Below are 26,017 nucleotides of genomic sequence, written 5' to 3' on the forward strand. Positions count from 1 at the left end.
CCATCACCACTCACCTTAATGGAGCGCCCAACACAAAGTAAATCGTAGACAATCTCACGCATCGCGAAGTCCAAACGCTCTTGTGCTATGAATTGTATGATTTTCACAAAAATATTCAGCGGGGTATCGCGTGGCACGACACCTTTGGAACCCCTGCGAGACAAGTGTAGAAAATTATTATTAAATAAATATCAAAAAATATTTTTTTCTATTTTTAATTAGAATACTTACTTTGGAAATAGCGAGTTCACAATGCTTTGCAGTCGCGAGTGTGTCGCCGAGTTCGATTCACATTTTATGCGTATCATGTAGACCCATAAGAGCCGATAAAGTGACTCTAGCGCTACACGGCTCATTTTTGCATCGCGATTTTTCAAATTGCTCAGGCACATGGCCAAGAAGTAGTGCCAATTTGAGAGAAAGAATGCTTTTTGCGATACACAGAGCAGGCAAGTGACTAACGGAAATAAAGCTAAGCGGTGTTTCGATTTTGTTGAAGCGTCCAATGTCTGTACATACAACAGCTCCACGAAATTTTTCACACAAGGAACATTTACCTCATTTTTCACAGCCTGGAAGAGAGATAAAAAGTAAAGGGAGACAATTTTATGAGTTTTGAGCAAGATTTTTTATTATAACGGTTGCTAATTATAATAAGAAATCTTAAGGGGCGCGAAATAATTTAAGTTCGAATTGGTGCTATTTGCGAAAAAAATATAATTTTTAGATACATATATTGCATGTTGTTGTTGTTGTTATAACGGTTTATCAATCTCCACACTTCGCATACTTTGTAGCGGCACATTTATTTTAGAGACGACATAGAAAAATATTTTCGAAATCAACATATGTATGTACATATTTTCGAAATTGAAATTATATTTGACGATTAAAGTATCGAAAAAATAATTTCGAAACCATTTTGGTTTTCAAGATTGAAATTATTTTCGAAAATTAAAAAAAAAATTTATTCATTGAAATAAACACTTTCGAAATCACAACAGATTTTCGAAATTGAAATTACCCTTGACAATTAAAAAAATAGAATTCCTAGTTGTTTAAGCATCGAAAAATAATTTCGAAACCAAAATAAAAATTCAAGATTGAAATTATTTTCGAAAATTAAAAAAATATTAATTCATTGAAATAAATACTTTCGAAATCACAACAGATTTTCTAAATTGAAATTATCCTTGACAATTAAAAAAAATAGAATTCTTAACCCCTTAAGCATCGACATACATATGTATGTACATACATACATACATACATATGTACATATGTACATATACATTATTTTTTAATAATGAAACATGATTTTCGAAATTGAAAATTTTCTCAAAAATTTGAAAAGATACAATTCCCAGACCCTTAAGCATTGAAATAAATACATTCGAAATTGAAAATATATTTTCGAAATTTAAATTATTCTTGAAAATTAAAATAAGAGTTTCGTTAGCATCGAAGTACATACTTTCGAAATCAAAAAAGATTTCCAAATTGAAATTAGAGTTGCAAATTTAAATAACATGGAATTTCTTTCTCTTAAGTATTAAAGTAAACATTTACGAAATCAAAACAGATTTTTGGAATAGAAATTATTCTTGACAGTTAAAAAAAGATAGAATTCCCGCTTAAGCATCGAAATTTAAACTATTCTTACAAATTTAAAAAGATACAATTCCTAGTTCCTCAAGCAACAATACTTTCGAAATCAAGAAATATTTTTGAACATCAAAAAATTTCGAAAAAAAAAATTTAGAAATTTTAATTCATAAAAATTCAAAAATACAGAACTCCTTGTCCCTCAATCATCGAAATAAACACTTTCGAAATTAAAAAAGTTGCTCAAAATCGGGATCTACATACATACATACATATGTAAGTCTTAACCGCGAATTCGGCAAATTTCATCAGATCAAAGTACGGAACATGGCTGCATACTGCAATATTTAGTTTTCAATGAATTTTGTTAAACCTTGAACGTATCAATTACTAAGAAACCATTTTTTTCAAATTCGAAACTTTTCGAAAATGATTGAAGATTATAGTTATTAAAAAAAACTACAATACATACAAAGACATAAATAAATAAAATTCGAATTTTAAATTTGAGTTTGAAACTTTTCCGAACTTTTAATAGGTAGAAAATATGCTGAAGGTAAAACTTCTGATGCGATTTAATACTCTGAAACTTGATTTTAGGTTTTCGAATTTTCATTTATTTCTTAAATTTTTTCGAGCACAAGCACAATCTTTGGTTTTTATGAAATAACAATTATGATTTAGCAGTTTTCAAAATACATTTGTATTTTCAAACTCTCTATAAAACCAATGATATTTCTTTACCAACACGATGAAATAATTGATCAAACCTTGAGCCCTAGACCCTAGCCAACTAAAATTATTAAAAATTTTAACCATTCAATTATACTCACCGCAGCTACTGGTACAAGAATCTCTACAAACAGACCCGCCAGCGCATGCTTGATGTCTTTATCCTTAACTTCGAGAAAATACTGACCACATTCGTGCATAAATTGAAAGGAGGCCTCGAACTCCTCAATAGGCACCATCTGTGTGAACACAATAAGAATTACAGTTATTATATTACACTGCACCATATATACAAGACATTACACACCTTAACGCGAAAGAATTTCATACCCATCAGCAGGCTAATAATGCACTGCGTCGTCGTGTTGGAGGCCTCTTTGGCGCGCAACTCCTTCAGCTCGCTCATGAAACGTTTGCGCACCGACGAGAAACGACTCTGCGCCAAAACGCCAATCACCTCCGCATACAAATCGGCAATCATGTGTATATTGTGCGCATTCGGGTTGTTCTGTTGGCCCTCCTTATGCTTGAAATGCTTAAAAGCCAAATTCTCAATATTGCGTATGAGATCCTCATGACCCGGATGAAAGGGCAACTGTTTGAGTATTTCGATTAGCGCTAAGCAAAAAATGAATTCCACCGCAGCCTCACGGCGTTGCAGCTGAAATTCCAAATCGGTGGTGGGTTTCGGTGTCGTGTTCTTTTCCAAGCGTTTGAGATCATTTTTGATTTCACCATCGGACAGTTGGCGACGATGCCACGCCAGCAGCGTGTGCAACAGCGATGGCAGGCAATGTTCGGCCACCGAACCGAGCGCCGACAACAGCTGATCGAATTGTTGATCTTCGCCGCGTTGCAGCAGTTTCGACAAATGCTTGTCGGCGCTCTCCATCATCACCAGTTCAATCTTCTTCTCCGCCTGCACGGTGAAATCGCTGAATAAATTGCGCATAACAATTTCGCCTGGGCGCAGCGTGGCGGCGGCGTCATTGCCACCGGACATTTGTGCGCCGCCAGCGCCACCCTGTGTCAAGGGCATGTCGAGGGCTTGCGTGTAGGAGATGACGTTGATAATCGAGGTGCGCGAGTGTGTGCCCCAAGGTAGGAGCGCTTGACGTGGCGGTATGACAATGGATACGGTGCTGGCGAGTGTTGCGTTCGCTGTTGTTGTTGCCGTTACTGCCACCGACGGTGTCGAAGTGATAATGGCGCCTGTTTGTGGTAGGGTGCGTCCGACGCCAACGCTGCTCTCATTCCCACTATTATTACCGCTATTATTATGATTGTTTGTGTTGTTAACACTGCTATTTGCTATATTACTACTGTTGTTGCTGTTGTTATTGTTGTTGATAACACTATTGCTCGCATTATCTACATAGACAACATCTGCGCCGATATGTGAGGGTGACTCATTTATGACACTACAATCGATATTGAAGTGCTGTGGTGCCGGTGCTGTGTTGTGTTCATCATTGTTCGGCTGATTGCCGGCGAGGTTTATTGGTGAATTCCCGCCGCCGCCGCCTCCGCCACCGCCGCCACTCGTGCGTGAGGATTTCGGTGTCGATGTGTATTCGTTCGTTGAGTTCGTCGAATTACGTTGTTGTTGTGTTGGTGTGTTGCTGTTGTTGGCGCTGCCAACTCCGCTTGCGCTCTGCTGTGTGTTACTGTTATCGTTTGTTGACTGCTGTTGTTGTTGTTGTTGCTGTTGTAGCGGCTGATAACCATCGTCGGCGAGCTTTTGATTAGAAGCAGCTGTGTTTGGACTGTTTGTCGGGGAATTTAGGATGCAAGTCGCATTGCTTTGTGCTGTCGTCGTGTAGACTACATTGTCACTCGCTTGCTGGTGGGTAGCTGGAAGTAAGAAGAAGGTGTAGATATAGCAATTGGACTTTGGCAAATTGTAAATAAAATAGCTTTGTTCCAGGAAGTCATTATTACAATCGAAATCTTATCTAATTTTTCTGATACAAAAACAATGCAGGCATTTGTTGGCTTTAGAAAATTTTCCATTGCCCTTTTATTATCTATAATCAGGTAGGTCAAATGCAATTATCAAGCTCAGACGATGCACCAATAAAATTAGAAATATTGATAAAGCTATTGTCGGAAAGCAAACATTTTGTTTGTGAACGATTTAGACAATTCTTTTGTATGTACATATGTAATCTCAAACAAGAGTGACCATTTTTTAAGTTTATGAAAGAAAGAATCCTTCAGCTCAGTATGTGCAAACTGAAAAAGTGGTACCGTTTCCACTGAAATTTTATACGTGTGTCCTGTACTTACACCTAACCTTCAAAGGCGTCCCGTAAAGGTCCGCTTAAAAAGTGCCCCCAAAAAAGGTTGCCGCAGAGTATAACCTGACAAAAGTCGAAGATCTCGTATATGCAGGCCGCCAATAGAAGTCCCACCAGAAAGCTAAGAGAGTAGGCTAAAGACTCAACCGTTACAGGAAGACCTACGTAACCTCAACCCAACTAAATTTTCTGCAGCCCGGACTTTCAACTTAGCAGCGCTACTAAAAATTAATTGGGGACACTGTCTTCTGCCGAATTTAGGACAACAAACGAATGTGTAAACAGGTTTTGAACGCAACCTGGGAAAAACTAAGGACCAAAGAACAGTCAAATCTGTAAAATTCGAGGAAGATGGAGTCATGTGTAAAAGTTCATGCAAGTGAGGAAAATTCTCCGAGCGCCATTCACTTGGGAGTGGCCAGAAACGAATATTTGACATATGGCTCAAGCAGCTCACGCCTTTCGGTATTAGACCAAGTATCCTCTGGGTAGCCGAAGTACATGCGTTTGAAGGCGAGCTAAAGGGAGAAGCCGAACCACTACTCTTCAGGGTTGTACCCTGGGTTTGTGACCCGCCACGTAAAAAACGCCGCCAATGAAAAGGAAACCATAGCCTCGGATAAGAGGCCATTGTTTATGACAACCATTCTAAACGCATTACGGATTACGATTTAAGGGCATGCACCTGGAATGTCCGATCCTTTAATTGGGAAGGTGATGCTGCCCAGCTGGTGATATCCTCGTAAAATTAAAGGCATCACCGCACTGCGATGGACGAGACAAGGACTGAGACGAAGGACTTCTGGCATTTACTACAGTGGCCATATAAAAGACCGCAAATTTGATGTGAGATTTCTGGTGGGAGAAAGACTCCGACGCCGAGCCATAGCTTTCATCCCGGTGGATGAACGTCTAGCCACAATCCACATCAAAGCGAAGTTCTTCGACATATCGCTGATTTGCACCCACGCCCGGACGGAAGATAAGGACGACTATGAGCGCTTGGAACGCACCTATGAGAGCTGCTCCGCCATGATGTCGAAATAGTGCTTGCTGACTTTAACGCCAGGGTGGGCAAGGACATACCTAAATGGATTGAGACTGATCGACTTCACCGGGGCTCGAAATATGGTTATCTGCAGTATTAGATTCCAGCATAGGAAAACACATCAAGCCACCTGGCTGTCTCCGAATCGAAAAGCCCCCAACCAGACTTATAATTTTTTGATAGACGGAAACACGTATCTAGTGTTTTAGACGTGCGTATGCTTCGAGGTCCTAACATTGACTCGGACCACTATCATGTTGAAGCCAAGATACGCACCCGCCTCTGTGCAGCAAAAATCGCACAACAACAAACGCAAGGAAGGTTCGACGTCGAGAAGCTGCAATCACAACAGGCAGCCGAACGAATTTCTACTCGACTTGCACTCCTGCTCTCTAAGAGCACTCATCGGCAACTCAATTTAAGAAAGCTATGGGACTGCATTTCAAGGTCCATTGGTATTTAAAAGTGCTCTGACCAATCCACAAAAAGGAAAGCCCCACAATGTGCGCCGACTACCGTGGAATAAGCCTCAACATCGCATATAAGGTTGTAAGAGCGTATTAGTTTTATAAATGGCGCTATTCAAGAGATATGGCCAAAAGGTTACAAAATAGCATCGCCATTGTCAAAATAAAGGAAACCACGACCTCTTAACTTTAATCCCTTGAAATTTTAGTAAGTTCAAAAATAAACAACTTTTTCGGTAAAACTTTGGTTATGCTAACTGATTCAAAGTTCCACAGTAAAAATAAAAACCTGTTCCCACGACAGTCGCGTCTAAGTAACCAGAACGGAACCGGTTTTTTATTCAGCTAAGTACTGTCAACTCGTCACCATATTTCGAAATTACGTCAGGAATCAATTATTTAGATGAAGCATTTCCTTATAAAACAGCATGATAATGAATTTTGTTGCCGACAATTGTTCGAACTTTCTTTGGGAATTCATCATTTACAATTTCAATTTTGATTGCGAATATAAATGACTTTTTGTTATTTAATTCATTTATTTGCGAAATTTTTCAATGGAAATTTCACCCTAAAAACAGCTTTGAGCACGTATTCGCGAGCAATCTAAAGCAAATTCACGAGTCATCAAAGAAGCTCACACACATTTATAAATATGATTAACTAAGGGCAATGAGCAACCTACGACAATTAAACGTGAGGCCAAATGACTGAAAAAATTAGCAAAAAAAATTTATGTAAATAAAATAAATATATCAAATTGCTGACAAAGAGCCATTAATGAAGAGAAGAAAATTAATCAAATATTTTGTTAATCAGAAAAGGTTTCAAAATTTGCAATAATCACAATCGCCTTAGGCTTTATATTACTTTTTATAATATTTTTTTAAAAATTTTGTTTAAATCTTTTTTTTATTTTTTTAATTTCTTAAATTTTTTTTATATTTTTTTAATTTCTTAAAATTTTTTTTTATTTTTTTAATTTTTGCATATTAAACGTAATTTGTACAAAATATTCTACAATTTATGATATTATTTATCGAACTGAAGCTTGTGTAGCTCTTTAAGTCAAGGCTTTCGAATTTACGCCTAATTGTAGGCAACATTTTCTAACTTTTTTTTAATATTGCCAATTTTTAAGTCGAAAATATTCATATTCTGCAAGTTCTATTCATGTAGCTCTTTAAATCAAGGTTTTTTAATTTGCGCCTAATTGTAGGCAACATTTTCTACCTTTTTTCTAAATATTATTAATTTGTAGATCGAAAATATTATTATTCTGCAAGTTCTCTTTAAGAAGCTGTTTATTTATCGGAATCGTCGATATCAAATCACTATAGCATGCAGCTGCCATTCAAACTGAACGATCAGAGTTAAGTGCTTAATGGAAATTTTTTTTATTTGACAAGATATCTTCGCAAACTTTGGCATGGATTATTTTTTAAGGCCACGTTACAAACTCCAAAAATTTTGTTCAGATCGGAACAATATAACATATAGGTTACATGCAAACTAACCTAAATATTGTTCAGATTAGACCACTATAGCATACTATATATGTAGCTGCCATACAAAATCAAGATAATGATCTTTTTAGAAACCTATTATGCTATAAGAAATGCACCTGTGAAGGAAATATTCAATTTCCATCTTTTTGCGCCTAATTGTAGGCAACATTTTCTAACTTTTTCACTTTATATTGTCGAAATGTTAAAAAAAATTACTCATTCTGCAAGTTCTTCTCAAAAATATATAAAATAAAAATATTTCGTTTCACACATATGTATACATACATATGTACATATGTATATAAACTTATATTGCTATACAAATGTATTCAAAAACCGTTAAAGAAAAAGTGCGAAGCACGACAACGCACAAAACAAAAGCGTGTCCATAATTGAACTTGGAAAAAATCCATTGATTGATTTTGCCACATTTGGACATTCGAAGGTGTGTAATGTGCCGTTTTTCCGCAATTTTATCAGCTTTTTCAGCACAGTGTTGCCTTGCCTGCGTGCCTCAGCGACGCTTTGCAATGTTAATAATAAACAGACAAATATTCAAGGGACATGTAGGGACGGCGAGAACACGTGAAAGCGCTTAGGGAAATGAACTGCGTGAAACAAAGAGTTAATAGATTTCAAGTGATCAATATTTCCAAAGTTGACGTTAATGACAAAGTGACGTTAATGAAAGTAGCTATGTGTGTATATGTGAAGATATATCATGCCTAGTTGCTTGAAATTGATAAAAATTTGGCAATCGCTGAGTGTCCGTCTGCAATCAAATCCTGTGATTTATGCCTAAACATTTTAAGCCATACTAAAGCAAGATAATGACAATTGATGCAGAGGGATAAACTCCTAATGGGGTTTGATTTAATCGAAATTGTATAAAGTGGGTTACTAAGGAAATGCCACAAAAAATATAAATATACATTTGTGACTTAAAAATAAGAAAAACCGTTAACTTGGGTTGTACCGTTGCTATAATACCCTTCAAAAATAGAAAAGATTCCATACAAGGATTGGATTTCGATCGATCAGTTTGTATGGCAGCTATATGCTATAATGGTCTGACCTAAAAAATTTGTTCGAGGATTGTGCCGTTACCTTGAAACACTAATACATGCCAAATTTCTAGAAAATAGCTCGAAAAATAAAACAGTTTTCCATACAAGGTCTTTATTCGGATCGATAATTTTATATGGCAGCTATATGCTATAATGGTCTGACCTAAAAAATTTGTTCGAGGATTGTGCTGTTATCCTGGAACATTAATACATGCCAAATTTCATGAAGATATCTCGTCAAATAAAAAACTTTTCCATACAAGGTCTTTATTGTGATCGATAATTTTATATGACAGCTATATGCAATAGTGGTCCGATCTGAATAATTTGTTACAGGTTTGTGCTGTTATCCTGGAACATTAATACATGCCAAATTTCATGAAGATATCTCGTCAAATAAAAAACTTTTCCATACAAGGTCTTTATTTTCATCGATCAGTTTATATGGCAGCTATATGCTATAGTGGTCCGATCTGAACAATCTCTTAGGAGATTATATCGATGCTTTAAATAAATAATCCCTGCTAAATTCCATGAAGTTATCTCGGCAATTAAAAAAGTTTCCCATATAAGGACTTACAAAATTCCGATCTTTAAGCTAGTATGGCAGCTGTATGAGAGATCCGATAGGGTCTGGTCCGACAAATAAGCAGTTTCTTTGCAAAATTTCAGATCGAAAAACATCTAAACCACATATTTAGTATGTGTTTATTATTCCTATGAAAGCGAAGGGTTAAAATTGTAAGGCAGTGGACTAACGTAAGAGACGACTGTATAACGGGAAAATCTCGTAAATGTATTACAAATCTGCTTAACGACTTATGGAAATCCAACACTCTACCAAGTTGTTGCTACCTTTCTTTCGAAAAAGCATACCTTCCACCAGACAACTTCGACTATGGGGGGGGTTAAAGGAAAAAAAGGAAAGAAATATGGTGATGTTTTAATCTTAAAAAGGTCTTAAATGCGTCTAGAAGATCAAAATATTTATTTATTACTAAAGGTCTTACTTAGCGCAAGGAAACCTACAAGATTCACCCTCACCAGAGGGCATTAAAGCTATTTAGGAGTTTTTAGGGTTATAAGCCGATACTGCTTTGAGAAAAGTAAGTTCAAGCTACACATAATTTGAAGTTCTCTACCACTGAACACTATTCATGTATTCTAAGATAAAACGGGTGAGTCATTCATCTAAACCAATTCTTTTTTGCCGCGTCACGACAATCGGGTCAACGACGCGAATTTTTAACCGGCCAAGGGCTAGGCAACATACTTTCAAATCACTTCAGAAATATTTTCGATCGCAACAACAACTTTTTTTGTTATTTTTTTTTTTATTTTGTTATTGTGTAATTTTTTTTTAGAAATTAATTTTTTTGTAATTTTCAATTTCTTAAAATGTGAAAAATTTACTCTACAAAAGTTGTATCGATATTTTTGTTGATTATATAGGCTTCTTGTTGTTTTACTAGCATAAAATTTGACTAAATTTCGAACTTCGAAAACGATTATGAAAATACTTTATACAAAAAATTCAAAAAAATTTAATCAAACAAAACTCAAATATATAAAATTAAGTCGATTATTAGACAAATATTTTCAAAAACGACTTTTTATAAATAATTAATTATTTTCTTAGCGAAAAACGAAAACAAAAATTTTAAAACGAGTTTTGAAAAATTTTCAAATTTTAAGAAATTTCAAAAAGTCAGCCGACGCTACAAAATGATTCTGCATAATTTCTCCGTTTGTAAACCAATCAAATATTATTTATTTTTCCACATTTAACATACCTTTTATAACTCGCACATACAGCTGAAGTGAAAATAAATTTCGAATTCAAAGCAAAACAGTACGCACTGGTGTTACAGATAAACTTGAAGTGCGCAGATTTGATTGCAAATGCGATTATTCACAGCTGATAGCTAATTTTCACAGTTATACACCTTTGTACACAAACACTTTATTAATAAATATTTATGATATGTATGTATGTATGTACATATGTATGTGAAGATTAAGAATTGATAACACTGGGAAACACAGGAAAAAATATTTTTTTTTATATTTTTTTGATTTTGAAGTTTTTATTGAAGACTTTTTTTTTAGAAATTTAACGGTATTTTTCAATTACTTATCAACGCATTACTGTTGTTCACTATACACAGCTATTTATAAATCGAGCTTCTTTGATTTAGCAATTGTTTACAATAAACCGCAACAACACTTTATTTGTATATAATATTGACAAAAAAAAAATTTAACACTTTTATGAGTTGGGTGTGACAAAAACAAAACAGAAATGTATTAATTAATGAGCGCGCGCTGAGACGCGTGAGCTTACGCTGCGTGCCATTAATTTTCACAAAACAAAAAACACAAAAAATAAAATACAAAAAAATAAATAAATAAATAAAATGAAGGAGAAAAAAATAAAAATAAATGAAAAAAATAATACCCTTCACAAATAAAAAAGTTTTTCATACAAAAAATTGATTTTGATCCTTCAGTTTGCATGGCAGCTATGGGCTAAAGTGATCCAATCAGAAAAATGTATTCGAATAAAGTAGCATATCTGCCGAAATTACGTGAAAATATCTTATAAATTAAAAATATTTTCTATACAAGAACAAGATTATAATCGTTCAGTTTGTATGGCAGCTATAGGCTATAAGTGATCCAATTAGAAAATGTTACTTGAATATAGTAGCATATTTTTGAAAATTAATCCATGCCAAATTTCGTGCAAATATCTCGCCAAGTAAAAGTTAGTGTTCCGATAGCCTGTACAGGGTATTAAAACAAAGAACACAAAAAACTAAATACAAAAAGCACAAAAATTAATAACGAAAAAAAAATAAAAAATTATGAGCTCAGCAGATGACAAAAATATGACGCGTTCCACCACATGCCGCCGAGGCACCCGCACTGACGTCCAAATGAATGCCACAAGCTCGAAACAATCAGAAGTTCGATAGGCGAATTGCCGACGAACACATTAATATGCTACATGTATATACATACATACATCCATATACATATGTATACACTTGTACATGCGTATGTAAATCAGTGTAATATCGTGCGCGAAACCGGCCACAACAACAACAAGCACGCGGCTATTAGCTGCTGAAATCAAAATAATCATCACCAGTTATAGAAATTTTCGAACACACAAAAAAACATAAACGAGTGTAAATTATAAACACTTTGCGCCACAAAACTGTAGATATGTACGGACATGGTTATATTTATACTCAGCTGTAGATGTAAGTTTGTATGGCTGTGTGCGCCAAATGAACTTACGCATTCGCTTGTTTAAATAAGTAGCTTTAAATGTGCTAGGCTATATACAAACACACACACATACACACATTTGCATAGTATATTGAGGAAATTTTGTAACTTTAAGGACGTCAGCGTGGGCACTAAGCTCCGCGCTTTGCCTTTCCGCTTAATTCACACCACAACAAATTAGTAGTTACTTGACTTTTCACAAGGGTTGTGCAATAGGATTTCAATTCGTAACGATTTATCATGGCACTGGCAACTATATACAATATATTCGATTTTTTCAAAACCGTTTCGCAACACTTGAAACAAATAATCAAATCAGAATCATATTTTTATTGTACACACATACACACTAATATCCGCACATGACCGCTTGTACCGTCGATATGTAATAATATAATATGCACGCTTCGTCACAATAAATTTCTAAATTTTTCGGTTTGGTTAAAAATTTGTAATTTTTATGCGAGTATCTGCCGAACCGTTCGAACGACATGCAAATACGACGGCAGCTAATCATAAACTGTTGCCGCTAAAATAAGCCAAATGAGAAGCAAACCTTTGGAGGCAAAAACAAAACAAACCAAAAAAAAACAATCAAAAACAAAAAAAAAATCCAAAAACAAAAAAAAAATATAACAACAAAAACAAAAATATCATACAACTTATATACAAATATGCATACATATACAAAAACCATCAACGATAAAAACGAAAGCCAGCAAGAACACATATAAACGAAGAAATCCAAAAATTATTTCAAAACGAACTAAAACAACAAAAACAATTACATGCAAATACTACATGCACAACGGCAATAGAATGAGGTGTACAAATACAAAAACACACTTCGAAACAAAAAACAAAAATCGAAAATAAACACGAAGAGCCAGTGAAAACAAAGTAAAAGCAAACTGTCTATATAGAATTGTTACTAACACAACCACCAACACACAATAGGCAGTCAATCTTGACGCTATTTGGTGAGTCAAGCGATAGTAGTGCGGTAAGGCGGCAGGCTAAAGGCATTTCGATTCCAACAAATAGTCTTACACGGCATTCGCACATTCCACTGAATTGCCGGCACTATATTTTCCGGCGCTTTTTTATTGAGTTTGTTGTATATGAAGAAGAAAATGTGGATGGGAACTACAAAATAAGTGGGTACCAAACAAACGCTCAGCTGTTTGTGTAATGCTTACGCGCACTATCGTTGGCATAATAATTGTTTTTGCATTTTTTGTTTATAAAACCAGTGTTTTAATTTATATTTATTAGTCAACCATTTGCATAATGAGTGCTTTTTATGAAATTCATGTGCATAAAAAGTTTCAAGAAAATCGCAATTTGAAATGGCATATACAAGAAAAAAAATTATTTTTATAAACTATAAGGGCTCATACTCTAAATGGCTCAAAAATGCGTTTTAACACAACACTTCATAAGATCCTGTAATCTATACAAGAGCTGCACAATTTCTCATATTTAAAGACTGATTTTTCTATCTTACGCACTTCTATCTATCGCACTTATAATTAAATTGAGACGACTGTCGACATTTTGCAAAGTTAAGTGTTGATTTTCTCTGGACACTGTTGTTGTTGTAGATGAAAAATACATTCCAGTAATAATTTTGGATAATGCAACGAGTTGCCAATTTTTAAGTGGTTAGATTCTAAGACCTGCTCCCTTTTGTTATGTGGAATGTGCGATACTGGCCTCATTTAATGAGATTTACTGAATTAGTAAATACCTCTATTTATACCAGCAGATTTCAGTATAAATATTTATTTCTATGAATGTATGTATATATTCAGAAAATATTCCTTAAAAACATTAACAAAGGAGAGTGGTTCTCCCTGGCGTATAAGTAACAAATTTTCGCTGTAAAATAAATAAATTCGATTTCCAATTTTTATGGTTATAATTGTAGAAAATTAATAATTAATGCATTAACACCTATACATTTAGTCATAAAATCTAATTTAAAAGCCACAAATCATTAAAAAATTATAATTAATTTTATAATTTTTAAAATTTAAAGTTTATTTTAGTTATTGATAAGTATAAAAGTCCAATAAAAATAATTTGAAATGCAATTTGAACTGATAACTTCAAGCAGATTTATATGACAGGTTGTTATTGTTGTTGTAGCGCCAGAAATTTAAGTAATTTGGAGGAATGCAAATGATTGCTGCTGGATTAATTAGCCGAAAATAGGTTTTTTGACAAATTAAGTTTACCGAACGCAATTTAGGGGTACAAGTGTATATATTTAGTGATCTTAATTGGTTAAGCAACTACAAAGAGTAACAAATGGAGATGCACACCAGATTCTGATAACTCAGGTAAATTACACCTATTGTACATACATATGTATGCCAGTATAAGCAAGATCACCTAATACGTACAATCAAATTATAAAAGAAAACATATATATTTACATTAATAAAGCCCACTCCCTAACGAAGTGATGTTTTGTTGAAAGCGAGATTCTGCAGCACTTTCGACGTGCTTGAAATTTAGGTCAATAAATATGCAGTTGCGATAAAAAAAAGGGGGCGGGTCACGCAAATCTTCTATACATGCTGGTGAACGTACGCAGTGTTCCAGCGATTTGGTATTCCTTCATACATCCATACAATAGTTTAATAAACTTAATTCCAAAGATTTCAAGTTAAAATAAATACTAAAATAAATGTTTGCAAATATGGATTACTCACCAGAAACTAGTCGGTCTTCTTCGTGAGACATCTCAGTACCTTCCATTGTAATATTGTTCCCTGTGTTCAGCTATACTTTCAAACAATTAGTTCATATTTTCTATAAGTCACTAACAAAGTGAGCGTACAGTTTGTGCAAATATAATTGTTATTTTAATTGTTTTGTGAATTTGGTAATAACTGCGCTGAAAAATAGTTATTTTTTCTACTCACTCGAATTGACAAACACACAAAGCAGCCATTTTTCTTCTTTCCACTTTGACAGTTCACCATCACTTTGCTGTCAGCTTATTGCTTTGTCTCTATTCCCTTTCACCAAATTATATAGCAAAACAAAACAAAGAATGGAACCGGTTTGTTATATGTTTTTCATAATATATGAGCAAATATTACAATATTTTTATAAAGAGTAACCAGCGTAAAACTTCGATAAAATATTAAATAGAAATAGTTGTAAGAGAATACCTAATGGCGTTCTCATCATATATTTATTTACAATTCCTTAGTTTGTGCTTTGATTCCTTATTCGTAAATATTTACGAATGATATCAAAGAAAATAGCCGATAAAGTTTGGATAAGGTTTGTTCGCTTGATCTCAAACTATGCGCATTCACAATAATAGACTATAGTCTGCGAATGGCTATTTAATTTTAGATATAAAAAAAAACTAAATGTTTATCAAAAAATATGATTTGGCACTTTTAAAAATTTTGAATAAATTACTTTTGCAATATATACGTATGTTCATACGATATAACAACATTAGTTGCGAAAGGATTGTAATTTACTAACTTTTCTTCGAAGCATGTTTTTGCTTGCTTCGAATTTTACGACTGGCAACTTGATGGGACTTTCAAGTTCACGATGGTTAACAAAGGATGCAATTCCGTGCTGTCTGGTGAAGATTATTGGTTATAAAAAACTTGAAATTTGTGTTTTATGAAACGTAAAACTTATCTAGGCAATATTGTGTGACCAACTTCATTAAGTTGGCGATCAAAAGTATTTTTTCTACATTAAAGTTATAAGTACATTCAATAACAAAACACAATGGCCAAATTACCTGGATGTAAATTGGAATTCGTGCGCGATGACGATTATGTGGAGTATTTCATATTTCCAGAACTACCAGATAATTTAACAAATATACAAAATGAGTGCTCAGAATTAGAAAGTCTCAGCACAACATTGCTTGCATTTCAAAAACAATGCTTAGAAATCGTTGACAAACGTGTGAATAATTATGGCTATATTTGGCACAAAGACGAATTTCACTTGCAAATACGCACTGAGTGTGCGCAAGAAAGATTATTGAACGATGAAATTAATGATGACTCCAAAGATGCTCCGACAGGTGACTTCATATATTTTTATTTTTAATTCATAAACATACCATTGTATGCACTATAATGTATTTTGTATGAAATAGCGCTCGCTCTGCCCCCGCATTTGCATGGTGTTACACATTACGGTGATAATATTGAGGACGAGTGGTTCATAGTGCACCTTTTGCATGAGTTAACACGTGAGATTCCCGGTTGCATTGCGCGCGTCATTGATGCCGATGGCGAATTCCTTTTAATTGAAGCTGCTGATGCACTGCCATCATGGGCTAATCCCGATAAATGTGAGCAAAGAGTAAGTAACCTTAATTTAATTATATTCCTATTGCACAAAATTAATTAATTTTCTCAGGTTTATATAGCAAATGGGCACATGCAACTCGTGCAGAAAGTAACAACAAAATCTTCGAAAAAGTTACCAGTGTGCACCGCTCTGGAAAATATACGGCAAACCCCTACACTCTATCGTGTGGCAAAAGAGATTCAAGATTGCATAGATGAACGTTTAAAGGACTTTACGGGTACAACTAATCCAGCCATACATCGGCAAATTGTGCGCTTACCTTTGGGTGTTGCTGCACTGCTCAAGACGCAGCCATCATTCATTGCATCAGCGGTGCGTGCCTTCTGCGAACGTGATTCAATTGATTTAAAAGCTTGTCGTTCAATGCGTTTTTTTCCACCCGAGCAATGCGTTCGTTGTAGTGTGCGTTTTACACGCTGTCTCTACGCTATGCTTATGCACACCGATTACAAGCCCGATCGGAAAGTTGGCTGGCACCTAGATAGTAATACCAATTCGGAGCAATATAAAGAGCAAATTATAGGTATAAAAATTGCTTGTGGTTTTGAAATTCTGGCATCGCAGACTAAGAGTGCCGATCAACAAGAAAATGAACCCGCTTGGCGTGCATATGTAAACAATTTGTCTTCAAAAGGATATTTTAGGGAAAATTTAGAGGGTTCAGAAGAGTATAAACGGCTTTTGGGTGATGCACGTGAATATTTTACTAAAAATAGAGAACGTTTCCGCACAGCTCCCTTGGTGGGACGAGAAATTCTTAGTTTGTTGCAAAGTATGGAGATTTCTGCAGATCTCTTTAGTGATGAAGAAAACAATTTAGAGGTAAAAAAAACATGCGCTAATGATTCTTTTATTACAATAAATTTACCATTTCAGCCAAGCGATTCAGACGATTGGTTAAACATTAGCGCCGATCAATTGGATGCAATGCTCATGGAGCGTTATGGCCCTAAAAAATTATATAATCCAAATGGTGACATAAACGCAGACGAATTCACCAAAAATATTGCCGATTTCCTTGAAAAGGAATCGTTATACGAAGGTATAGGTGATGATGACGACGAGGACGATGGCGATGGCACAGAATCAGAACCGAATGAAATTGAATGTGCTGCAAGTTCAAATAGAAAAACAAAAGATGAAACGAAAGCAAAAGTTAGAAAAAATCACTCTATGCGCAAAGCGTGCAATAGAAATTCAATTATTAAAGAAAAATCAGAGGACAACATCAATCAAAAAAATAAAAATCACGAATCCGAAGATAACACTCATGTACGAAACTTTTTGGATTTCGTTATCCCCGAAGACAAATGGGACTCCAATTCCGAGATGAGTGACTACGAAGATGACGATAGTTTGGAGCATAATTTCGAAGCAATGTCGAAAACGGATAAAAATATAGATAAGCGTATCAAAAAGTATATGGACCAAATGGATAAAGAGTTGGCCAATACCACAATTGGAGAGAGTTTCGAAAATAAAAACGCAACCAAATGTACTGATGATGATTTCGATGACATCGAAACTTTTCAACCGATCAATATTAACGTTAATACGCTCAAAAATATAGTAGCAAGCTACAAATCACAATTGGGCGGACCAGGACCAGTTTCTAATTTGTTGAACGCAATGGGCGTTGGCATGTCAACCACGACAGCGTTGGACAGTGACGATGATGAAGCGGACGAAGAGTTGAAAGAGTCTAGAGTGTAAACTGAAATTATCAGCGAGTTATTTACATCACTTTCTACCCTTCCAATATGTATGTATGTATATGAGTACTTATTGCAAAAACTTTTGCGCACATTTAAAAATTGTATCCAAAATCAAAGTCAAATGTAAACCCATATCCTACAAATGAATTTATCGAAAAATACATCTTTTTGAGGAAACATCATAATATAAACATGCAATTATTTATTTGTTCATCATAAGACTAATGAAAGAAAAAATGTCATAATTTTGAAAGAAATAGCCTTGAATAAACCTAATCTAGCACCACATATTTCTTTAATTACTAATCTTTTGACGCAGGAACAAAGTTCCCATAGTCTCGTCGTATATTCATTGGCTGGTGTGGACGTTCATCGCGTTCACTACGTTCGCGTTCACTGCCACCATGGAAATTTCTATCATAGGGCTTTTCATTGTATCGTCTATTATTATGTCTTTGGTAAGGCCCACCACCTCCACGATGTCCCCGTTCACCACGATCCCGTCCGCGATTATTCCATCCTCCACGGTTATACCGATTGCCTCCACCATAGTTATTCCGTTGTCCACCGCCGCGGTAATTATTACCGGCTCCAGAAAATCCCCAGTTTTCAACTATCGGCGGATCTGCCAGTGGTTTAGAACAGTGATTCGAAAATTCTACATCTTCATCAGTGAAACGATTTGCAAATTCATCTTGACATTCATCCAAAAACTGAATATCCTTATCTGTCAGTCGATTGATTTTACGATTAGGATCTACCATACTGAATCAAATTGTTTATTTTTAAAATAATTTTAAATATCACCGTCTAGTAAAAATATTAACAAAATATTTAACCTAAATTAAATACGGATTTACGAAGACTAATTACGAATGCGTGACAATAAGAAACATCAAAACATTGCACTCAGCTGTTAACAGAACATTCACAATGAGGAGTAAACGTCAAAAATGTTTTATGTCCATAGATATTCCCAAAAATCGTTAAATTAATAATTGAAACACGATAAAAATTGAAAGAGCGGTAATTTTTCAAAAAAAGACCTGCTTCATTTTATTTTTAACATATTTCTCCTAAAATATTCCTTAACACTAACAATGTTTGGTTTAAATTTGTTTTCTAAGGTTGAGAGTCCCTGAGTTTTTTATTGCTACTGTGAATGCAATTTTTTATTTACTTTATCTTGTGATATAGTGCATTGCTTTTGTTTGGTTGAAAATATGACAAACTTTATACAAAAAATGTGAAAATATTTAAGTAAAGTTTTTCTAAATTATTTTAGAATAAGTAATAATAAAAAGTGAAATTTCGTAAATTAATCAATGCACTTTTAAAACTGTAAAAACGTCCACACCACTGTCATGCCTTGTGCATTGTCTGCACCCGCCACTAAGAGCCCATTAAGTCCACTCTATACGACAATTTCAATAAAGTGTACATCCGTGCTTCAACGTGTTCACCGGTTTCTGCAAACACAACACTCACTACCACTTTATAAACAAGAGCACACATATTGACCAAAATGACTGACAATATAGCCTTTCGATGGTTACGACGATATAAATTATTCTTTTTCGTGGGTCTCGTAATACTAGGTGTACAAATTTTTCTCGCCTACAAATCATTAAACATAACTAGCTCCAATGTGATTGCTGCAAATACAAATTTATTTTCGGATAACACGGCTGCAGCGACAGAATATATAAATTATCAAACCAAGAAACGATCTTTGAATCAGGGTATTGGTAGCCAGCATTCTGCCAGTAGTATAGGCGATACAAAAGTTGTGAAAACTGATCGAAAGAATGACGATGCTAACTTACGATTAACACAAACCGAACGTTTTGGTATACGGCCAGAATGTAACATTACATCCAAGGAGGCCATCTCGGCATTGCAGCGAGCCAAATCTAAAGACTGTCGTAAACAGATTGCTCATATTGCATGTGCCATTCAAGAGGGTAATTTCTATGCTCAAAACTTGCCCAGCTACTGTCCAGCTGGCAATCATACCGCAAATTATCTGCTTGGCTGCTATCAGGACGAAAAAGAATATCGCCTACTATCAGGCTACTTTACTAATTTCAAAACAACAAACTCTCCGCAAAAATGTATACGACTCTGTCTGCAATCGGGATATCCTTATGCGGGACTACAATACGCTACAGAATGTTTTTGTGGCGCTGATGCACCGCCCTTGTCAGCCAAATTGCCTGACTCTAGTTGTAATATGAAGTGTTCGGGAGACCCCAAAGGGCTTTGTGGTGGATATTTCAGTATGAATGTATACGAAACTGGCATCGCAAGTAAGTACATATCCTTTTAACTAATCAACCACCAATTGAATTTGCAGCGGACATTGCATAATCCCATATATTTGTTTTACTACTTATGTACATATGTGTGTATGTTTATTTTGTCAGCAATTAAGTGTAATGTTTTTTGCAGAATTCAACCCACATATTGCTGACACAAAAATTTCTCGCCCGGATACTGAGCGTGTACGAATTGCATTTCTGTTGACGCTTAATGGACGTGCTTTGCGACAAGTGCATCGATTAATTAAAACGCTCTACTCACCAGATCATGTGTTCTACATACATGTGGATGCGGTAAGTTTGCAGTTAATTTACACTGAGTTTTTATACCCTAAACGGTGTATATTAAGTTTGCCACGAAAGTTTTAACAACCCGAAAAAACGTCTGAGAACCTGAATCGATGTCAATCGAACATGTCCGTCTGTCTTTTTGTATATACGCAAACTAGATTTTTGAGATATCGATTTAAAAGCTTGCATTTCTTGAAAAGGCCGAAATCGGACCACTCTAGTATAAAGCAAAATTCGTGTATGGAAAATTTTTTATTTGTGAACGGCAATATAGTGTCGGTGCAACAAAGTTGACATTATTCTTGTTTTTGATTGAGATAACAATTTCATAAAAAGAAAGATAAATTAACATGTGTATGTATATATGTGCATCACTTATTCTATTAATAAATTCCATTTGTTTTATCATTTTAGCGTCAAGAGTATTTATATCGGAAGTTACTGGAGCTGGAGTCCAAATTTCCAAACATACGTTTGGGCCGAAAACGTTTCTCCACCATCTGGGGTGGTGCATCCTTACTCACAATGCTAATGCAATGCATGGAAGACCTACTGTCTTCTGATTGGCAATGGGATTTCGTCATAAATCTAAGTGAAAGTGATTTTCCTGTCAAAACGCTCGACAAACTCGTTACTTTCCTCACAGCAAACAAAGATTACAATTTCGTAAAAAGTCACGGACGCGAAACGCAACGTTTCGTGCAGAAACAAGGTCTCGACAAGACATTCGTCGAATGCGACACACATATGTGGCGCATAGGTGATCGTGAGTTGCCCAATGGCATACAAATTGATGGCGGTAGTGACTGGGTGGCGCTATCGCGTCCATTTGTACATTACGTTATTAAGGAGTCTCCACAAGATCCACTACTGCAAGGGCTATTGACCATTTTTCGGCACACATTGCTGCCGGCAGAATCATTCTTTCACACTGTGCTGCGTAATTCACACTTCTGCAACAGGTACATAGATAATAACCTACACGTGACGAATTGGAAGCGTAAACTCGGTTGTAAGTGTCAGTATAAGCATGTGGTCGATTGGTGTGGCTGCAGTCCGAATGATTTCAAGCCAGAAGATTGGTCACGACTGCAGAGCACCGAAAATAAAATGCTATTTTTCGCACGCAAATTCGAGCCGATCATAAATCAAGCGGTGCTCCTGCAATTGGAGGAGTGGCTGTTTGGCGCACACAGCAAGGAAGTTGTCAATTTGCATAGCTATTGGCAATCACTCTACGACGCAGTGGATTCGCCAACAACCGGCGATGATTTGTTACGCACCATTGGTGAGAGTTTAGTACGCTTGGCGGCACAACACACACACACGCGGCCCGGTCGCCTACTCGAGTTAACACATTATCTACACAAAGACGAATACAAAGGTTTCCTAATGCGTTACGAACTAAACGAAACATCGCATAATCGCACACAAGCGTTTGAAACGCGCATAAGACCCGCCGTGTATGTAAAATATGCGAAAAATTCCAAACTTGCCAAACGTTTACGTAATTTCGAAGTTGCCTCCGAATTCGATCTGAAGGAGCAAGTGGCGCGTAATTTCGCTAAAACACTCGGTCCTTACACCGAGCTTGTGCTCAGCTTTACACTAACCGGCGCCGGTGGGGCGGCGCAGAACGATGCGGCACATTCATACAACCTCACACTTTTGTGGATTGACCCGCTCGGCCGTCTACAAGACTATAACGAATTGCATATAGAAGACTCGCAAACGGACGCAATTAACTACTCCAAAGCTGTATTGAATCAACCGATAATGCCGGGCATTTGGACCGCCAAGCTGATCGGTCGCAGTGCAATATATGCGCAAACTAAATTTCTCGTCGTTCCATTAACACTGTCAGCGGGGAAACCACTCAAACCGGAGCGCGCAAAGCTGGTTAACGGCGGTGCGGCGTCCACGTTGCCTGGCAGCTTCGAAATGCCAGCTGAATGGCGTCAACATTTGCCAGCAGCAATGGATGAGCAACGACGTCAGAAAGAAGTGTCCAAAGCGCTGCGTTATGGTGAAGATCTGCAAGCTTGGGTCGATGATTTGGTGAGCAAATTCTTCTTTATGCGCGAGACGTGCGCTGTGGACGAGCAGGCGTTGCAAATGAAATTTGCCGAACAGCTGTCGCTGCATTTATGCCGTGAGACACCGTGGAGCTCGCTGGCGCACGATCCGAAAAGTGATGTTTACAGTTTGCTCAAAAGTTGATGAACGTATTTACTATTGACATTACTTTAAGTTGTTTTGCATTGCTTAATATTATTATTGCATTTAAGACTGTGTTCACACGATGGCATTTTTGTCGTCCAAATCGTTTTTTTTTTTAATGCAAAAAATTGTACAACTCAAGTTGGCGAACCAAACGAAAATCTGTCGGTAATGAGTGACAAAAGAGTCCTGCTGTGATCACAGTCTAACGAAACATATTTTATATTTAATAACCGCGCATACGTACATATTTGCATGTATTTATTTATTATTGCTCGCCACATTTATGCCATATGCCAAATAGCATACTTTTTTGTACTACTGTAAGCAAAACCAAAGGTTACGTTACTGGCAACGCAATCGTTTTTGTAGCCATAATTCAAATGTCAAATGTTGTTGCATGATATTGCAATTTAAAATTGCGCATGCGTAAATAAGTTTAAAGTAAATTTAATATTTTTGTATGTATTGTTACACACATATCTTGCGGAAAATTGTAGCCAATTTTTTTTTTTTACTAATTTTGAATCGGAAGCGCAACTAAAGAAGCACATCATAGCATTACATATAGCAAATATATTAATTATGCAGGAATTTTTATCAAATTTTGCTGGTAAAGCGCCATAAACTGACACTTACCACTTGTATAATTAGCAATTTTAATTATTTAGTGTTTATGATAGACATTAAAAATACGTTTACGTCTTGTGATACAAAGTAAAACAAAATATTATGTAATTTTATCACTCTTTTGCTAATCAAACTCATATTTGCACTCAAAGCATTGACTAAATAACTGCACTATACATACATACAGACATTGTACATGCATACATATTTATATGTATGTGTTTTCCGTCTTTTTAAAACGATAAACTTACACTAGATAGTTTAGCTATGAATATTCAAACTCAGCTTAACTAATGTTTCTACCACAAAAATAATACAAAGAAAGCAAAGAAAGAAATACAAGGGCACATAAGTACGTTTGATAAACTACGATTTGATAAACTTGTCCTAATTATGACTTTAACAGCCTAGCACTATTTTTTTCTCTAACGAATTTATTATGAATATATTTTTGATGTTAAATAACGCACCCTTTCAATATTATTATGTAAATTATGTTTTGAAAAATATTGTAACTAAATTAATATGTAATATATTTTATTTATAAACCTAAATAAATTATTGCCATGCAAAAAGGTGTTTGCGGTTTGCCTTTGAATGGAGAAAAGTAAACAGAAGTTTGTATAAGAAAGGACAGCAGACTTCAATAGACAATGTAAATATGTATGTACATATGTACACTTAGGTAGGGAGAGTGGTTGAGCACGCAAAAAAATATTTAATTATATAGAAATTAATCTGTGAAAATAGACATCAGTTCCAGTCACAAACTTTTTCTGAACTTTAACACATAACCTAACTTTTGGTTTAACTCTAACGAAATGTTAGCAGCAGTTATTAGAAGCGTTCAGAAACTTTATAATAAATGATTCAAAAACCAAGTTTTAATATGCAAACATATGAAACTTATATGTTTCAATTATAACAAGTCACCGCCCCCATCATTTCAAAGCACGAACGTTTTACAGCAACTTTAAAGCTTTGCGATTAAACTTTAATTCATTGTAAATAATGCTTGGTTTCGCAAATGAACACACCCACAACAATAAGTAGTTTTCAAATGAAAACAGCACACTTAAACTTTTATGAAGCACTCTAATCCATTCCTTCTATTTCAAACATAATTAATAAATAATAATAGCGATATTAGGAACACTTTATATGCACAGATCATCATCTGGATCTTCCTCCTCCTCATCAAAATCATCGCCATCATCGGGAGTGTAGATAATTGAACTTTCATTGGTTTCAGATGTTCTATAATGACACAAAACAACACTTCCATATATAAAGAAAAGACACCAAAACACATAACAATCACAACAAACAACACATACTTTTCATAAGGCAACTTGAGTGTATTGCGCGCGACCATTTCATCCTCATTCAACTCGATTTTGAATGTTGTACCAGGTGTATTCGTAGTTGTTGTTGAAGTAGCTTTGGCTGCTGGTGTAGTCTTTGGTACGTTTCGTATTGCCTCAACTAGGAATTCATTCTTTGTTTTTGTATATGTATATTTTTTGTTTGACACGCCACCACCGGTTTTGCGTGTAACAATGGACAGAGTATTGCTTGTCTCTAAGTGCAACACTAAATCAGCTTGGTATTCAAAAGCGCCTACCAAATAATCGGCATGTGGATGTACTAGATTTGCCGGTGTCACCCATAGAAAAATACGTTGCACTTGCTCGCACTGTTGCAGTCTATGCACGAAATATATGATTTTCTCAACACTTTGATAGCACAACAGATCGGCAAGTGGTGGTAAAATGGCATTGCATTTACTTTCGTCATTTGCGCATTTTTTATAGAAATTAATGAATGTAGACCAATTTTTTAAATCTGTACTAAATGGCAGTGTTTTTATGGTTGACTTTTCGTCTTGTCCCTGCTCCCGCAGCAGCTGACAGAGTATATTGTGCGCAATCTTCTCCTGAGCTGTTTCGTCTGTAAACAAAAACAAAACTGTATAAACGATCAATTGTTGTGAATTACGATAACTTACCTATTATTACCACAAAACGTTGACTGGTGATTATCAAATTTGAAAGCATTGTTTTTAACAGAAATTACGGAAAGTAAATAAAATAAAGACAAATCTGTAGAAACACGCTAAATTTATTTATTTACACAACTGCACTATCTTCTTCTTCTCTATGTTACATGACATTCACAATAGCGTGCATATCAATTATATAAATTTTATTGTAACATGAAATAATAAAATGTATTTGAAATCTAAGTTTAATTTGAGTACAACGTATTTTTTATGTGTTTTACGTTCAAAAAGTGGAATAGCGCTTGCTAGAAGCGTTTTTTACTCGTATTTAGTTTTGTGAAAGTTGACGACTTTGCACCAATCAAATTGCTATTGGTCCACCCAGGTAAGTAACCGCCGCGCCAACTTTTCGGACAATTTTGTTAATTGCTTCTTATACTATATAC

General features: G+C 35.4%; 5 protein-coding genes across 9 annotated transcripts in view; 2 read left to right on the top strand and 3 right to left on the bottom strand.

Moving 5' to 3' along the window:
- LOC120778467 (protein furry) overlaps window positions 1-14,953 on the bottom strand; it is a 141,228-nt gene extending 126,275 nt beyond the window's left edge. For all 5 annotated transcript variants that reach the window (XM_040110279.1, XM_040110277.1, XM_040110275.1 and 2 more), the window contains exons 1-5: window positions 14,745-14,953; window positions 2,645-4,191; window positions 2,439-2,576; window positions 232-572; window positions 15-153 (exon numbers count right to left, since the gene is read on the bottom strand). In XM_040110279.1, the coding sequence (XP_039966213.1) occupies window positions 15-153; window positions 232-572; window positions 2,439-2,576; window positions 2,645-4,191; window positions 14,745-14,790 (2,211 nt within the window). In that variant the 5' untranslated portion in view covers window positions 14,791-14,953. The remainder of the gene's footprint in view (window positions 1-14; window positions 154-231; window positions 573-2,438; window positions 2,577-2,644; window positions 4,192-14,744) is intronic.
- Window positions 14,954-15,592: 639 nt separating this feature from the next.
- On the top strand, window positions 15,593-18,298 carry LOC120777693 (protein ecdysoneless). The gene is made up of 4 exons (XM_040109166.1): window positions 15,593-16,099; window positions 16,175-16,383; window positions 16,441-17,214; window positions 17,269-18,298. Exons 1-4 carry the CDS (start codon window positions 15,796-15,798, stop codon window positions 18,103-18,105), a joined length of 2,124 nt encoding a protein of 707 aa, XP_039965100.1. The 5' UTR covers window positions 15,593-15,795; the 3' UTR covers window positions 18,106-18,298.
- Window positions 18,267-18,979, bottom strand: LOC120777694 (RNA guanine-N7 methyltransferase activating subunit). The gene has a single exon (XM_040109168.1). The coding sequence runs from the start codon at window positions 18,869-18,871 to the stop codon at window positions 18,410-18,412; it is 462 nt and encodes a 153-aa protein (XP_039965102.1). The 5' UTR covers window positions 18,872-18,979; the 3' UTR covers window positions 18,267-18,409.
- A 344-nt stretch (window positions 18,980-19,323) lies between these two features.
- LOC120776982 (xylosyltransferase oxt) lies at window positions 19,324-24,114 on the top strand. The gene is made up of 3 exons (XM_040108081.1): window positions 19,324-20,416; window positions 20,559-20,722; window positions 21,134-24,114. The coding sequence occupies exons 1-3, from the start codon at window positions 19,633-19,635 to the stop codon at window positions 22,937-22,939; spliced, it is 2,754 nt and encodes a 917-aa protein (XP_039964015.1). The 5' UTR covers window positions 19,324-19,632; the 3' UTR covers window positions 22,940-24,114.
- Window positions 24,115-24,644: 530 nt separating this feature from the next.
- LOC120776983 (elongator complex protein 5) lies at window positions 24,645-25,723 on the bottom strand. Its single transcript, XM_040108082.1, has 3 exons — window positions 25,578-25,723; window positions 24,907-25,519; window positions 24,645-24,826 (listed from the first exon to the last, which is right to left on the bottom strand). The coding sequence occupies exons 1-3, from the start codon at window positions 25,624-25,626 to the stop codon at window positions 24,727-24,729; spliced, it is 762 nt and encodes a 253-aa protein (XP_039964016.1). The 5' UTR covers window positions 25,627-25,723; the 3' UTR covers window positions 24,645-24,726.
- Window positions 25,724-26,017: the final 294 nt, after the last annotated feature.

Source organism: Bactrocera tryoni, chromosome 5 (assembly GCF_016617805.1).
Source record: "Bactrocera tryoni isolate S06 chromosome 5, CSIRO_BtryS06_freeze2, whole genome shotgun sequence".
Lineage (NCBI taxonomy): Eukaryota > Metazoa > Arthropoda > Insecta > Diptera > Tephritidae > Bactrocera > Bactrocera tryoni.